Source organism: Trichomycterus rosablanca, chromosome 25 (assembly GCF_030014385.1).
Source record: "Trichomycterus rosablanca isolate fTriRos1 chromosome 25, fTriRos1.hap1, whole genome shotgun sequence".
NCBI lineage: Eukaryota > Metazoa > Chordata > Actinopteri > Siluriformes > Trichomycteridae > Trichomycterus > Trichomycterus rosablanca.
The window spans coordinates 14201758-14219080 of record NC_086012.1 but is presented as its reverse complement, the minus strand read 5'-3'; the positions used below and the strand labels follow the sequence as shown (position 1 = coordinate 14219080).

Below are 17323 nucleotides of genomic sequence, written 5' to 3'. Positions count from 1 at the left end.
ATGCATGTAGCTGTGTTGTTTTGTTTGTTTGTTTATTATCATATTATTATTATCATGTTTTACACTTACATTAATTACATGGACAGGCAGTTACTCATTACACAAGATTTATCAGTTCACAAGGTTATATCAGTCATGAACAATTTAGTGTCTCCAGTTCACCTCACTTGCATGTCATTGGGCTGTGGGAGGAAACCGGAGCTCCCAGAGGAAACCCACACAGACACAGAAACATGCACACTCCACACAGAAAGGACCCGGACCGATCTACCTGGGGATAAGCTGTGTGATTTTATGATGTCATTACGGGCCAGTTAGTAAGGCAGTTGTAAGACCAGATGAAGTCTCTGGTGTTGTTTAGTGCTAATTATGTGTGTCTGTGGTCTGGCTGGAGTGTAATGTGACTTGTTTCTGTTTTTTTTTTTGTCTCTAGATGATCACTCCCGTGTGCGTCTGCAGAGCCTAGAGGGCGAACAGAGCTCCGATTACATTAATGCTAATTACGTTGATGTGAGTACAGAGAAAAGCCAGCACCTCCACACAAAGCTCACAGCACACACACATAAACACAAACAGACACACAAACAGAGACAAATCAGACGTTGGTACAAACAGATTTGCTGATTCATAATCGGTACACAAATATCTAAAGCAGTGAAGTGGAAGAAAAATGCCTTTATTTGCCATTTATACACATACACAAGTACAGTACAATTAAATTCTTTTTTCTGCATATTCCAGCTTGTTTGTAACCTGGGGTCAGAGCGCAGGGTCAGTCATTGTACGGCGCCCCTGGAGCAGACAGGGTTAAGCACCTTGCTCAAAGGCCCAACAGTGGCAACATAGTAGAGGCTGGATTAGAACCGACAATCTTCCAATTAAGAATCCAAAGCCCTATTTACTAGGCTACCACTGTCCCTAAAGCAATATATAATATAATATACCATATAATAATGCAAACAGGGTCACGTCTGTACTAAACAGTCTAAACAATTATATTTTATTAATCCTCTTTTGAGGTCAGTTACCAATGTGACTTTATTCTGCGTTTAAATAGGTTAATGTATTACTGTATGCAGAATCATGATTTTGGATGTGAGTTTTGAATAAAGTCTTTAGTAATAATAGTAATTAAACGGTCAATTGCATAACAACCTGACTTCTGTCCAGCTGATCAGAGTGTATTAACATAAAGTGTTAATATTTAAATGGACATTTATTGTAAGTCTTACAAGCTAAAGGCCTGATTGCATATTGGCGACAAATTAAAGAAGAAAACGAAAGTAAGTGTCTGGAGAAACGTAAGTGCAGATGGTTCCAGTTGGGTCTACTGTATGGCTTCAGTGGTTGAGGTGCTAGACTATTACCTACCAAGCCATCACCATTGGGCCCTTGGGCAAGGCTCTTATTGAAGCTGTAAGTTGCTTTTACCTAAGGTATCTGTTAAATGTTTATGAGTTCTTGCATGTAGAAAATGCTCAGCAGGCCTAGTTGACCTTAGTGTAGGATCTTAATGACTAGAGAAAAATGATCTTAGTACATAGGTCACATGACTCATTAACAACTGACTGAGTACACCAAAAGAACATCACAGGCCTAAATGCTTAACCCAGTTGCCTTGGGTGCATTTCACTGGTTTGGGTCAACTTTAAATTAATACAATCAATAATTTATTAATAAGGCCTTTAAAGTGGACGGCCAATTGTTTTAGAAAGTCCAGAGATAAACATCTAAATAAATAGGTTACTGTCCTGGTGTCACCATCATCCTCTGTCATTTCACTGTACACTGAATAATATAGTAATGTAGAAATAATGCAATCATCTCTGAAAGTCAGAACAGCGTGCGTTCCTATTAAACTCCAAAATGCCTTTCTGCCTCTTATGTGGCCATTTGTTAAGCCTGCTGATGAGGGTGTCTTAACCGACCTTGACGATTACAAATGCATAATGTAAGATGGGCGGCTTTCAAAATGCAGGGACTGATTATTTACAGCCTCTCTCGGTCACTCTGATTCTCTCGCTTCTCTTTTTTCCTGCTCGGTTTCTGCCAATCAGTTTAATACTTGTTTATTACTCGTTTTTTTGGCTAGTGCTTAAGTGAAGTTCTTCACAAAGCCCTGGTCCATTATTAGATAAGAATAAATGCATAATAAAGAGAGCTGTGATTGAAAAGGCTTTGCCGGCACGGTCTGCCTCATCGCTGAGGTACTTAGCCATGCCGCTCAGCCGACCGGTGAATAGATAAAGTTTTTTTCTCTCTCTCTCTTTTCATATCCTGCTTCTTCTTTTCATTCATCTCAGAAACAATGAAAGAAGGCTTTAAATCTGCCCCCTGCAGCTTATCCTGCATAATAAACTGTAATCAGTAACACACCGGAACTACATGTGGATCAGTTATTTGCATTCAGGACACATAGCCACACAAGAACTGAAGGACTCCATAATATTTAACATTCAGCAAAAATACAGATTAAATTGTATTTCACTGTTATCATATGGGGCGGCACGGTGGCTCGGTGGGTAGTACTGTCGCCTCACAACAAGAAGGTCCTGGGTTCGATCCCCAGGTGGAGCGGTCTGGGTCCTTTCTGTGTGGAGTTTAAAGTAGAACAGTGCAGTTTGCATGTTGTAAACAACCTGACACATAAATTGCGTGTTTAAACACTTGCTACATACATAACACACGTGGCTTATTACCTCTATCCCCGGACTCACATTTTCAACACTGTTCTTTTGTCTTTGTTCTTATTTACAGGGCTACCACAGACCGAATCACTACATCGCTACACAAGGTAAGTTCTTATAATTAAAGCGGGGCGGGGGGGATTACTGCTGTGTTTGCTTTTTATTATGTTTAAAATGTAAAATGTAAGTATAAAGGAAAACAATGTGATTTAGTTTTACTGGGCTGATGCTGTAACTGTCTCTTGCTGAGAACCTATTATATAAATTATAGTATAGATGTTGTAACGCAGTCAAATGCACAGTCGTTTTATTGTTTTTAACTTTAATTATTTAAATGTGTAATAGTTCCACTTAGAATTAAAGTGAGACTCTTGAGAGAGGATGCAAGAGGATGCAACTTAACACTCGACTGTGTGTGTATGTGTGAGAGAGAGAAAGCAGTTGAATCTCAGCAGTTGTAGCCTCGCAGTTAAGGTACTGGACTAGTAATCGAAAGGTCGCTGGTTTAAGTCTCACCACTTTCAGGTTGCCACTGTTGGGTCTCCTGAGCAAGGCCCTTAACCCTCAATTACTTAGATAATTTACTGTCACCATACTGTAAGTTACTTTGGATAAAAGCATAAGCTAAATGTCAGCTAAAATCCACATGATTTTGTAGGGCAGTTGTAGCCTAGCAGTTAAGGTACTGGACTAGTAATCAAAAGATTGCTGGTTCAAGTCCCACCACTGCCAGGTTGCTGCTGTTGGGCCCTTCAGCAAGGCCCTTAACCCTCAATTGCTCAGACTGTATTTTTTACCTGGTTACCTAGCTTCTGATCACGTTTAGATCACATTAATGTTTTTTTGTACAGTGATTGGGCTAGCTAAGAAATTTTCTGTACCTCTGTTGACTATTTATGCTACATATTTCTTTAAACACATAAAACATGGAGCTTTTAATAAGGGCTCAGCAAAATTATATTATTACAAAGTTAAGGGCAACCCTACAGCTGTCTTAAGTTTGATTTCTATTTAGGCATATAGTCACGGCCAAAAATATTGACACCCCTTCACTTCTCCCTGAAAATGCTTGCAATTACAATCACTTTGTTATTTACAAGTTTATTTCTAAGAGCTGAGAGAAAATTCTAACCTAATTTAATTTCACACAGACTTACTGGCAGTCTTAACTTAATAATTGGTAGCACACCCTAGGGAAACAATAACTGAAATCAATCTCTTCTTGTAACCATTCTCAATGAGGTACACACAGACACAAAGACTGAGCCACCATTTCCTATTTAAACTGGATGATTTCTTATTTTTGTTTTCCTGTATTGCTAAAACCTGCTACAGGTGAGACCTAGAGCAACATTAAAAAGCTAGCATCATTAAACAAACAGGTATATGAAAAACTAAGAAAGTATCTGTGAGTATATTGGACCACCACAAGCTGCCAGAGTAGCATTTTCTAGCCTTTGGAACCAGACTGGAGGAACAGAACATCATTCTTTCTCACATCACATCATTGGTGAGTGCTGAGCGATTAATCAGGCCTGGCTGTGAGCCGGACAGAGCAGAATAATAAATAAAGAGATTAAGGCCTGTGTGTTTGTCACTTACTTTATCTGACCTGAGGAGAAATGCTGCTTCAGCTCACGGTTAATGACCTCACAGGTTAAGTCTGATGGATGCTAAATAGTTCCAGGCTTTAGCTGGACCATCACATGTACATGAGAATATTTGCTTCCAGAACGTTTTCAGGCTCTCTAATGGCTTCACAATCTGCCATTGTGGAAAGGGGAGTTGCATAATTACCTGTTTATTAGAGCATCACATGCCTCATTCCTCTGTGTCTCAATTAAAACGCACCGTCGGTTGAGTGTAGCGGAGTGGCTAGCGTTTTCAAAAACTTGCTCATGCGAGTATCTTAGCTTAGCATAGTACATTTCTACTGAATTTCTGAATATGTTTTATTTTGAGTCTCTGTAACTGATTTGCACATTTAATTTTGTGGCATGTGAATGCACTTTTGTCAAGCATAATATTCATGTCTTCTGTTTTACCCACTCATGCTCAACTATTTACTCACTCACTCACTTACTCATTCACCTACTCACTCATTCACTTACTCACTCATTTACTCACTTTCTTACTCACTCATTCACCTACTCACTCACTCATTTACTCACTTTCTTACTCACTCATTCACCTACTCACTCACTCATTTACTCACTTTCTTACTCACTCACTCATTCACCTACTCACTCACTCATTTACTCACTCACTCATTCACCTACTCACTCACTCACTCATTTACTCACTTACTCACTCACTCATTTACTCACTTACTCACTCACTCATTTACTCACTCACTCATTCACCTACTCACTTACTCACTCATTTACTCACTCACTCATTCACCTACTCACTCACTCACTCATTTACTCACTTACTCACTCACTCATTTACTCACTTACTCACTCACTCATTTACTCACTCACTTATTCACCTACTCACTCACTCACTCATTTACTCACTCACTCATTCACCTACTCACTCACTCACTCATTTACTCACTCACTCATTCACCTACTCACTCACTCACTCATTTACTCACTTTCTTACTCATTCACTTTCTCACTCATTCACTTTCTCACTCATTCACCTACTCACTCACTCACTCACTCACTTACTCACTCACCTACTCATTTACTCACTCACTCACTCACTCACTCATTTACTCACTCACTCACTCACTTACTCACTCACCTACTCATTTACTCACTCACTCACTCATTTACTCACTCACTCACTCACTTACTCACTCACCTACTCATTTACTCACTCACTCACTCATTTACTCACTCACTCACTCATTTACTCACTCACTCACTCATTTACTCACTTTCTTACTCATTCACTTTCTCACTCATTCACCTACTCACTCACTTTCTCACTCATTCACTTTCTCACTCATTCACCTACTCACTCACTCATTTACTCACTCACTCATTTACTCACTCACTCATTTACTCACTCACTCACTCACTCATTTACTCACTCACTCACTCACTTACTCACTTACTCACTCACCTACTCATTTACTCACTCACTCACTCACTCACTCATTTACTCACTCACTCACTCATTTACTCACTCACTCATTCACCTACTCACTCACTCACTCACTCATTTACTCACTCACTCACTTACTTACTCACTTACTCACTCACCTACTCATTTACTCACTCACTCACTCATTTACTCACTCACTCACTCATTTACTCACTCACTCATTCACCTACTCACTCACTCACTCACTCATTTACTCACTCACTCACTCACTCATTTACTCACTTACTCACTCACTCACTCATTTACTCACTTTCTTACTCACTCACTTTCTCACTCATTCACTTTCTCACTCACTCACCTACTCATTTACTCACTCACTCACTCATTCACCTACTCACTCACTCACTCACTCATTTACTCACTCACTCACTCACTCACTCACTCATACCTAGAGACAAAGTAGTGTAGCCGGTCCACCTTGCATATTATTGACAGGTGAAAGGAAACTGACATACCTTGAGTAAACAAATATGGACCTTAAGAAAACAACCAAATTCATTTACAGACTGAAGGTTAGTACCCAGGTCTCCAGGACTGTGTGGCACCCACACTGACTGCTACTATACCAAGAAGCTCTGTAAAGGGGTTTGTGCCATGTATGATGCCTGGGTGCCACAGTGGTCTAATGTGCAAGCCCACACATCCACTGTCATATGTTCCAATCATTCAGCCACAGTCAAAGTTGTGGGAATCATCAAAATCCCAGCACTGCCATGACATCCAAGGCCCTTACATGCGTATGTGAATTTTTTACTTCATAAGCATATGTCCTATTACGTGTGTGTGTTTGTGTGTGTGTGTGTGTGTGTGTGTGTTGTGGGAATAGCTCTTGAGAAAAAGGAAAAACGTCAATAAGAGAAAGCAGAAACAGTTTATTCACTAGTAAATGGTGGCCATAATGTGAGCTGATTATTGATTTAGAGAATTCAGAACTCTGTGTCAGGCATTTTAAACTATTATTTCAGTTCATTATTGAAAATCTTTCCCTCTGATTTGACAATGTGCGCCGTGCACTAACACGTAAGCTGGGGGGAACGTTCCTGCTGATAAATTATTTAATATAGAAAATAAATTATCCCCTCAAAGGTTCCTCAATAAACCTTGGGTGAGCAGTTTGGAGCGAGAATAAATAAAGTTTATGCTGAAGATTTTTGGCCAAAAGACAAAAATACAAACTCTTCCTGTATTAGAAAGCTCAGCTGTCAGGAAGTGCTGACAGTCATTTCTGCAGGCAGCATGTCACTCTTCTGAAGTGTGTGTGTGTGTGTGTGTGTGTGTGTGTGTGTGTGTGTGTAACACCATGTGAAATCTGCTGATAGCCCCCTAAAAGCTACCGAGTGTAAAAATGCATGATCGACATAAGCTCTCATCTTTCTGCAATCATTAATATTTCATGCTAGTCGCTCATACATCAGTGTGAAACAGCTATTGTCCCTTTTGCGTATTAGTCACACAAATTGATTTGTGATTAGTAATCTTAAAAGTATATCACGCAAAGAGAACAAAGTTATTCAACACCAATATTACCTTTGTAAGAAAGTCACTGCCTCTTGATTGCTCAAACTACCAGTCGCCTTCAACATTACAGCAAGACGGTCCTGGGTTCGATTCCCAGATGGAAGTGGTCCGGGTCCTCTCTGTGTGGAGTTTGCATGTTCTCCCCGTGTCCGCGTAAGTTTCCTCCTACAGTCAAAACACATGCAAGTGAGGTGAATTGGAGATACAAAATTGTCCATGACTGTGTTCAGCACTAAGACTTGAACTGATGAATCTTGTGTGACGAGTGGCTACCTGTTCTGTCATGAATGTGGCCAAGGACTGTTAGGCCTCTTAGGACTCTTAAGAAAACAAGTTCTTCCAATATATCAATGTAGAGAGTTATTTTTCTAATAGAGAAACCCTGAAACAGTGGTGAATGTAGCCTGCCAAGATTTCCAAAAGGGCTCAGCAACAACTTGTACAGACATTCTTGAAAATGAATGAACTGCGGATTGCATTCAGATTAATGTTCATGACTTCATAATACAAAAGAGTCTCGGCAGAAATGGGAAAATACAAGATCATAAAGCCTGTGAGTGGAATTCAAGGTGTAACTGTGTTGTGCAGCAGGACGGTGGTCCAAAAAGCATAAAAGCGCCTCAATATCTGACTGACTACAGAAAAAAAAATGCATTTATGGAGTGGCCTAGTCTTCTGTCTAACAGAGATGCTGCTGATGCAAAACCTGGCAGCCATGCTAAGAAGTCTGCTATGGGTTTTGATTGATCGTATTCCATAAAACCAAAAAAATTGATGCTTGTGTGCTTACACTACAATTAATAAAGATGCAGTTACAGAGGCAGTCAGAAATGAGGGGGCAAATACTTTTACACAGCACTGTACCCATCCACATCTCTCTCATTCTCTCTTCACTGTAAAAAATCACACTTTATTTATAAATGGTAAAACCTGGAAGACGTTAGCCGCGAGGGACGACTTCCTAAGCCGGAGGAAGACAGGAAGGTAGGCTGAAGCGAAGACGTTTCCTTCTCTCCTCCATCCATCCATCTAATATCAGTCTGCACAAGCTGCTTAAGAGACTCCCAGACGTCCTCCCGCTGCCAAACTCCGCGTGGTTATAGCGTATCCACCCAGTCTGAGTGCATCTGAATGGAGCGCGTGTGTGTGACCCAGTGTTATTGATGAGACCTCGAGTCCAGAGGGGATTAGAGCAGCAGATGCCAGTTTATCAGAACCTCCTGAACCGGACACACACTATCTAATCCTCATTACCACACTTCGGTATTTATCATATACACACACACACATGCACACACACACTGAGGTCCAGACTCCCAAGCATCATTAAAAAGCATCATTAAATAGTCATGCTGGTCATTGTTTTCTGTTGCTTCTGTTGAACTTTAACCCTTGTGAAGTCTTAACAGTCTGTAAACTCCTACTTTGAGCCGCCTTTACTAAACCCCTGAAATGAAGCAGCTACATTGAATGTTAAACTCCGAACGAATCACGTGTGATGAAACAACCCGTCATTCATCACAAGCTTGGTAGAGAGATTTCAGCTTAATAAAAGATCATTGAGGGAGTTTGATTGCTTTTAAACCTAGTGGTGGGTTGCCTTTGACATTTAAGACAACACATCATTGGGAAACACACATTTTCTCCCACAAAGGGGCAGTTAAGAGCAGCCAATCCCCCTTCTGCAAGTTTTGTGAGATGAACAGAACTGAAGTACCTGTTCAGAAACATGCATAAGAGGGAGGACATGCAAAGCGTGTGCAGTCCCTCAACCACTTCTTATTCACCCATACTTTGCACATGTGGCCAGCAAACTGGTGGTCACAACTGGCACTGCCAGTTGTGCCTGCTAGGTGATGCCCAGCCAACCGGTAGCGGAGCTAAGATTCAAACTCTGGGAGTTCAGAATCCCAGCGCAGAGATTCTGAACTCCCAGGTTCAGATCTTGGCTCTGCTACAGGTCAGCTGGGCGTCATCTAGCAGGCACAATTGGCAGTGCCTGCAGCAGACAAAATTGGCCACCGAGTCTGCTGGGTGGGAAAAGGCCATACTAAGTGGGTGGGGTCTTTAAATGCTGTGCAAGAACCCTGGTTAGCAGATCGAGGCGCCTGTGCAGAAGTGAATAAACCTCACGTGTGAATCCACCGAGGCACGGGCAAAAAAAGGGGTTTAGAGACTGCGCACATGTTGGAGAGGGCGTGGAGCAGGCAAATATACCTTCTTCGAACGTAATCGGGATCCCCAGCAGCAGAGGACTAATTGGTTATGCTTAATCAGAAGAAAAAGTAACATAGTAACATAGCCCAAACATATCAAGTGGTATCTACTAACTAGTTAAGATTCAGGATTTATAATGATATGGACCGCAGGACTGTAAATGTCTTTTTGTTTAAGAAAAATTGTCAGGTTTTTATACATAAGGTGACGGTCTTTTATCTTCGAGCTCTTTTGAACAGAGACAGCAGTCATGAATAATATTCTTACAAAGGAAAATCTTTTCCTCTCTCCAACACACCTCACCTCTGTCCTGATACCCAGTCTGCACCGGGTTTGTGCTCTCCTCCGATTTATACAGACACCACCACTCATTCCCAAGCTCTCTCTGTCTCTCTCTCTCTCTCTCTCTCTCTCACACACACACATACACACACACACACTCGTTCTCTGTAGTGTCAGTGCTCTAGATGCTAGGTGAGAAGAAGGATGATGAATAATGTAAGGTTAGAAATAATATATTTTTACACGGCTCTTCCACATGGCCACTTATTCCTCAGGGACTGCTGGTCTTTACTGCTTGAGCACATTTGTAATCCTAAAGCCAAGACAAGTTGGTTTAAAGTGATTGATTTTGTGCACACTGTAATTCAGAGAACTTGAATAAAAAGTTAATACACAGACCCTAACATGCCTCATGCAGGTGAAAAGAAGTGGTCGGGGTGTATCTTAGTTCTGGCTTTCCTTGGTCTGGAGTGAAACTCTACAGCAGATTGGGTAATTGGATATGACTGTACAAGCTGTGCATTGGTGATGCAGAATTTAACTAAGGAATATGTATTCAAAGCCAAGGGTAACACCTTCACCCCTCCACGGTTATTATTTTTCTCTGTGCAGTAGGAAACTCCTGCATCTGCTTGTGGAAGAGTTTGTCTCTTGAAGCTGTGGAAATGTGGGCTGCTTTTTAAAGAGGTTTGCTACCTCTGTGTCAATAAAAAAAGGGCTGTGAGAGACGAAAGATGGCAGAGGCCTGAGGTGAGCACGGAAAAGCCCTCGGGCTGTCACAGTCTGATCAAACCTTAGGGAGAAAGTAGGAAAGAAATTTAGACTACAGTCAGTAAAATATGTGGTGTGTAGGAGGGGAGGAAGTGAGGGGGTAACGTAGAGTCGTAGAACTTCATGAGAGGGGAAGTTATATTTACTTTGATGTATAGATACTTTTGAACATCTATTAATAAATGGAGCTCTTTTGATTGATAACATTTTGAAAGAGTTCAGTTGGGTTTTAGACACTAAGGTTTTGTTTTTATGCTGATTTGAATGTGCATTAAAGAGCCAGAAAAAATGTAAAAGTTGAGAATTATATCCTGAGTTCATTAGTAAAGTAGACGTTACTCAGGGACTAAATGCACGTTACATTTTCAGCAGACGCTTTTATCCAAAGCGACTTACACAATGAGCAATTGAGGGTTAAGGGCCTTGCTCAAGGATCCAACAGTGGCAACTTGGTGGTGGCGGGGCTTGAACCGGCAACCTTCTGTTTACTAGTCCAGTACCTTAACCACTGAGCTATCTGCCCCTGTGTTTAGATAGAGAGATGGATAGATGTGTGTGTTTGAGTGTGCATGTGCGTGCGTGTGTGTGTGTGTGTGTGTGTGTGCAGGTATGGTAGTTTGTGTGTACTTGTTAATACCTGTTTAGATAGAGAGATAGATACTTTATTTATCCTGAGGGATTTTTTTAAAATTATTTTTTATCTGTAAAGACACGTTTGTGAGTCTGTGTGTGTGTGTGTGTGTGTGCATGTGTACACGTGTGTGTGTGTATACGTGTGTGTGGAGTGGCAGCAGTCGCTGCAGCTGTTTTGTAATGACATTTTTATGAGCTGGAGAAAGATCAGGAGGTTGGAGCACATCTCGGCTGAATGTAATTTGCTTCTGGCTGCAGGTAATGCGTGTTAGCTTTGGCTCTTACTCTGGGATTTGCACAATAATTAATTAGTCACAAGTCATTGTTTTTTATCAGCGCTACCTGATTGAAAACAATATTCTTTTCAATTAATTGCATTTCTAATTGAAATTGGAAAGGGCTGGATGGTCACCAGCGATCGAGCTGGACTTTTCCCTCTGTGCATTTGTTCACTTGGTCATGTTCTTAATTCTGTGCACGGTTTTGTTATCAAGACATTTTATTCAACATGAGTCAAGAAAAAAAAATTTATATGTCAGTAAGTATCTGGACAACCCTCCTTATCCTCCTGAGACCCTATTTTTTTCAATGCATTTTTTCTATTCCTTTTGTTTTTAACCTTATTAGTTGGGTGGCACGGTGGCTCAGTGGGTAGCACTGTCGCACACTGTCACAGCAAGAAAGCCCTGGGTTAGATCCGCAGATGGGGAGGTCCGGGTCCTTTCTCTGTGGAGTTTGCATGTTGTCGTGTGGGTTTCCCCCGGGTGCTCTGGTTTCCTCCCACAGTCCAAAGACATGCAAGTGAGGTGAAATGGAGACACTGAATTGTCCATGACTGTGTTTGATATAACCTGAATCTTGTGTAATGAGTAACTACCGTTTCTGTCATGAATGTAACCAAAGTGTAAAACATAATGTTAAAATCTTAATAAAGAAACAAACAAACTTTATTATTTTTCTAGTACTTTTGCTACCACTAGATGGCAGACAAAAGTGTCCACTAATGGGGACAATCGGTCTAAGTTTAGCAGGTCAAGGAATAAGGCATAACAAAGCCAAAATGTAATGTCCTCATATGTGACCGCAGGGTCTCAAGAGGTTAATATTAAGTTTAGGTGTTTTATTCCTTTGTATAGTACTTTTAACAATAGACATTGTCTTAAAGCAACTTTACAGAATCCAGGACAGACAGACCAAAAACCCCCGTCATGAATGTCTTCACAAGCAGTTCTAGATGAGTATGTATGAGCCTGTGGGTGTGATCCAGCACATGTACCGTTTCTGTGTGCAGGACCTATGCAGGAGACCGTGATCGACTTCTGGAGGATGGTGTGGCAGGAAAACACAGCCACCATCGTCATGGTCACCAATCTAGTGGAAGTTGGAAGGGTGAGTAGGATGTAGAAATGTAGTGCATGTCTTGTACCGGACAACAGAAAAAATACACAAACACTGAGATTCGAACCCTGGATTCCCAGATCTCAGCGTTTGTGGGTTAGCGTGCACACAAGCACCCTCTGTCACCCGCTGATTGGAGGGAATTACTAGGCGGCAGAACTCCTGAAAAATCCTTAGCTGGTAAAGTGATGCATTTCAGTGTGAAGTGAGTGAGAACTAATGACTGTAACTCATTACACAACAAGCATGACATTACTCCTTAGTTGGTCTTTTCCATGATGACCAGCCCTCTGGACCAGTGAAAGTCACACATTAGTGTTTCTAATGGCACCTCGGTTTACACTGTTTACACTGTTGGAAAGATGCAACACAGCTGCTCGGGTAAACCAGCTCAGAATATTTTTGACGAGTCCACATTGACGAGGACTCGGCTTGTCTGCACGTTCTATCATTGAGCGCACTGATAACTCACACAATAACACACAAGGGACATGGGTAAAGAGCTTGGGTTCAAATCTGTAAAGAGTTTGTCATGTTCTCCCTGTGTTTAAATGAGTTTAAATGATCTGGACTTGCTAGTCTAAAGTGCCCCTAGGTGTAATTGAAAATGAATTAACACACTGATCACATCAGTATCAGGGTTTAAGATGGTAATTACCCTGATCTCCTTTCACCTGATCACTCTAATTGCTTTCTCATATTTTTGGAAGGTGGGAGCAAACTGTTTATCCAAAGGATTATTCTGGAGAACATGCCAAACTTCTTACAGATAGTGACTGGAGCTGAGGATACATTGGTTGACCCAAGTCAAAAGTTGAACTCATACTGTGGGAGAAAATGCTTAGGGCATGATTGCCAGTAGTCATATTCCAATATTCCAAGAATACTGCTACAATGGAATGTTACTGGAAAGCGGTGTATATGACAAGAAGTGCATTTTATGATGTCCAAAATCCAGTTCTAGCTGGTTGACGATAGAATCTTCCACTCTCCTACAAGGTCACTAATGGGAGTATAAAGGGTGATTATTTTTTTCCGTCTTATCACATTCACAGTTTCACATTCAAAGTCGATCCTTCGCTGCAGACAAAAATAAAACTCTTTTCTACTTATAATCTAGTCTTTAAGGTATTTCATTAAAGGTTTTTCCACCACAATATTGACATTAAAAATATTATGTAAGGTCTTAAATATAACAGCAAATTCTTATCATTGGCCTTGGAGCTGCCGTGCCGCCCCTCAATGGGTGAGCGAGTGGCATGCTCTGGCCAGGCAGATGTGCCCTGCTGCAAGCTAAGAGTGCCAGGCTGGGTCTGATACTGATCTAATAGTGCCTGCTGGTGGCTGGCATGGGGGGGTCGGGGATGGTGTCTTCCCCACAGAGAGCTATAAACCCACCGCTGTGCTTCACCACCATCCATCTGCCTTCCATACTGCACCAGACAGTCGGAAAGATGAGGACCAGATCAGATGAGCCCTGCAGGGAAGAACTAGGGGGTGTGGGGAACTTGGGAGACAAAAAGAAAGAAATATTAAGAAAAAAGAATGAAATTAAATGAAATGAGTTTTAGAAATGTGATTGATTTGATTGATTTGAAGCAGTATGTTTCATTCTGTAGCTGCAGCCTATATTACACACGGTGAAGCAATTCATTTTACCTTATATGGTCATGCATGCAGGTTTACGTGGTCGATAACTCCCCCATCTCTCACACACACAAACACACACACACACACACACACACACACACACAAACATGCTTCTTAATTGATGGAATAATATAATGGCTCTGGCCTAATGTAATCTTGTTGGAGATTGAGGTAGAGCAGTTCGGATTGTGGATTTCTCATCTCAAGTGTCACCAAGGGACCTCAACTTGAGCAGTCCTCCTCCTCCACTGTCCCTCCATCCTCCAATCTCATTTCCAGTCTTAATGACGCCGGGGAGCCACCAGAGACAGATTGAATTTTGCCACAGAACTGTGCGTTTCTGGTAGAAAAAAAAATCTTTCAGACATTAAGCTGTTTTGTGCTTCTGCTCTACTAAATTATGTAATAAGATGTTCTGTGCTGCTAATGTAATAATGATATTGCCAGATTTCGAGTTGCAGATTTAATAGCAGTGTGTTGTTTATCAGGGTAATATCAGAGCACTGAGAGGAAATGGGTGTGAGCTCGGGGTAATGGATGTCATTTCATACTTAGCAGAGTTTAATGTGAGAATGAAACAGCATTAGAGTGTGAATTACCTTGTCAATACCTGCGAAATCTGTTCGTAACTTTTGATGGAATTATATAAAAAACCTGCTTTGTTTAGGTCATATGAACAGAAATGGTTTGAACAAGCATCAACACACACATTTGTTATTTTGTTGGAGCAAAATCTCTATTTCTGTATTCGTGTTGACTACACAGACTGCTGAGCTTTAATGTTTTGTTTGGCTAATATTCAAGCTGATGTTTACATCATTTACTTTAGTACGGCCGCCAGACAGCACTAGGGTGCTAGTTACCAGCGTTTTAACCTGTCCGGTCACTGTCTGTGAGGAATTTGCTTATCTGATGCTAATGCAGATACTCTGGTGTCCTTTTACCTCCCAAAATATGCAACAGGTTGATTCCCTAATTCAGATTTGTCACAGGTGTGAAAATGTACATTGGTGAGTGTGTGTGGTGTGTTGTGGTAGGATGTTGTTCTTTCCAGAGTGTATTCCTGCTTCAGTTATTGTTTTGTGTAAGTCATTGAAAATCATAATTACATTCAGTACCTCAAATAAATAGTTAGCAAAATAATTGCATGAATTATTCATTAAATCAGGTCTGATTATTATCCAAGTCATGATAATGAACAAATACATTTTGTCTAAACTAATAACACACAAACATTTGTATTTTAAGTCTGTGTCTACACTGGTGGATTGGTAGAGTAGGTATAGAATAGAATGGAATGCCTTTATTTGTCACATGTACATAGACACGTGTGCAGTACAACGTATCCCAGCTTGTTTGAGAGCTGGGGTCACAGCGTAGGGTCAGCCATTGTACGACACCCCTGGAGCAGACAGGGTTAAGGTGCTTGCTCAAAGGCCCAACAGTGGCTGCATGGTAGAGCTGGGATTCAAACTCTCAACCTTTCAAGTGATAGCCCAAAGCTCTACCCACTAGGCTACCACTGTACCTTGTTATACAGCAATGTGGGTCTTAGAGATTTTGGTTCGATCCCTGTCATCCATCGTTGTCTGTGAGATTCGGATAGCCTCCCTATGTAAGTGGAGACTATCACCTTTTAACGGCATGCAAAAGGTGGACTGGCCGCTCTAAATTTAGTGAGAGTCAGCATAGTAAGTAAATAAGTGTGTTGCCCTGCATGAATGGTCAGGTTGTCCAGGGTGCCAGAATCAGTGTGATCCAGACATGTTGGAAGGAATCTTTTCCCTTCAAAGTAGTAGCAAAAGCTATACGTCATATAAATATATTCCCGGAAACGTCACTAACACCATGATTTGAACTGAGTTTTGTTTTGTGTTTTTTTAGGTTAAATGCTGTAAATACTGGCCGGATGACACCGAGATATATCGTGACATGAAGGTGACACTGATAGAGACTCAGCTCCTGTCTGAATATGTCATCCGAACATTTGCTGTAGAGAAGGTCTTTCATCATTAATTTTCAATCTTATTTCAAGACTCATGCATATTAACATACAAACAGGACTATTAGATTATCTATTACATTCTTTGTACTTCTTTTGTTGTAGAGAGGAGCCCATGAAATCCGTGAGATCCAGCAGTTTCATTTCACAGGCTGGCCAGACCACGGTGTGCCATACCACGCTACAGGCCTGCTGGGTTTCATTCGCAGGGTCAAAGCAAAGTCGGCTGCCAACGCCGGTCCTATTGTGGTTCACTGCAGGTAACACAGCACTCTCACTCCAGAGATGCTTTAGCCAATGAATTAGATAACTGTCTAGTCTAGGAGCTGTCATGTCTGGTTGGGCTTAGTGGAACTGGAAGTGAAGTAGAATTTTCTCATTTCTCATTTTTACTGAATGTTTTCGATTATTATGATACGTCTCAGTCTGTTCTGTGATTGGTCGCTTTTCAGTGCGGGTGCTGGACGAACAGGCTGCTTCATTGTGATTGACATAATGTTGGACATGGCTGAACGAGAAGGTGTGGTTGACATCTATAACTGCGTCCGAGAGCTGCGATCACGCCGTGTCAACATGGTCCAGACTGAGGTACTTTTATATACTGGATATTTTAGGGTATGATGCATTAAAAAGTAACTATCACCCTAAACTGTCATTTCATTTCATCATTTTAGACTGCTCATTGTAAGTGTAGGATTTTTTATTAGATATATAAAGTTGTGTTTATTGTCAAATTAAAGGAAAAATTACAGAACGACAAAATATGAAAATGAAAAAATGTCAACATCCATCCGAAAAAATGTGGTACCGCTGTTTTAATTATTACAAGGATGAATAGTTAATCTCTTTTTGAGGTCTATCAGTGTGGTTGAGACAAGAGAGCATAAAAAAGAGCATATCGGGCGCTTGAGTTGTGCAGTACTCTCTTAAATTAGCCAATCACAACTATGAGATAGCACTGACTGGCAGTCCAATCATATGTTTCTGTCTTTTTGAACTTATTTTGATACAAGTTAAAAATGGTTCTGGGTTAGATCCTCACTCTCAG

At 41.0% G+C, this 17323-nt stretch overlaps 1 protein-coding gene across 5 annotated transcripts in view; it reads left to right on the top strand.

The window, feature by feature from the left end:
* Nucleotides 1-17323, top strand: part of LOC134302352 (receptor-type tyrosine-protein phosphatase mu-like) — a 207439-nt gene that overhangs the window by 179171 nt on the left and 10945 nt on the right. For all 5 annotated transcript variants that reach the window (XR_010007520.1, XM_062987428.1, XM_062987427.1 and 2 more), the window contains 6 exons: nucleotides 434-510; nucleotides 2758-2794; nucleotides 12517-12614; nucleotides 16158-16274; nucleotides 16381-16535; nucleotides 16728-16863. Coding sequence is in view for 4 of the 5 variants with exons in the window: in XM_062987428.1 (XP_062843498.1) it covers nucleotides 434-510; nucleotides 2758-2794; nucleotides 12517-12614; nucleotides 16158-16274; nucleotides 16381-16535; nucleotides 16728-16863 (620 nt within the window). In the remaining variant the exon portion in view is untranslated. The remainder of the gene's footprint in view (nucleotides 1-433; nucleotides 511-2757; nucleotides 2795-12516; nucleotides 12615-16157; nucleotides 16275-16380; nucleotides 16536-16727; nucleotides 16864-17323) is intronic.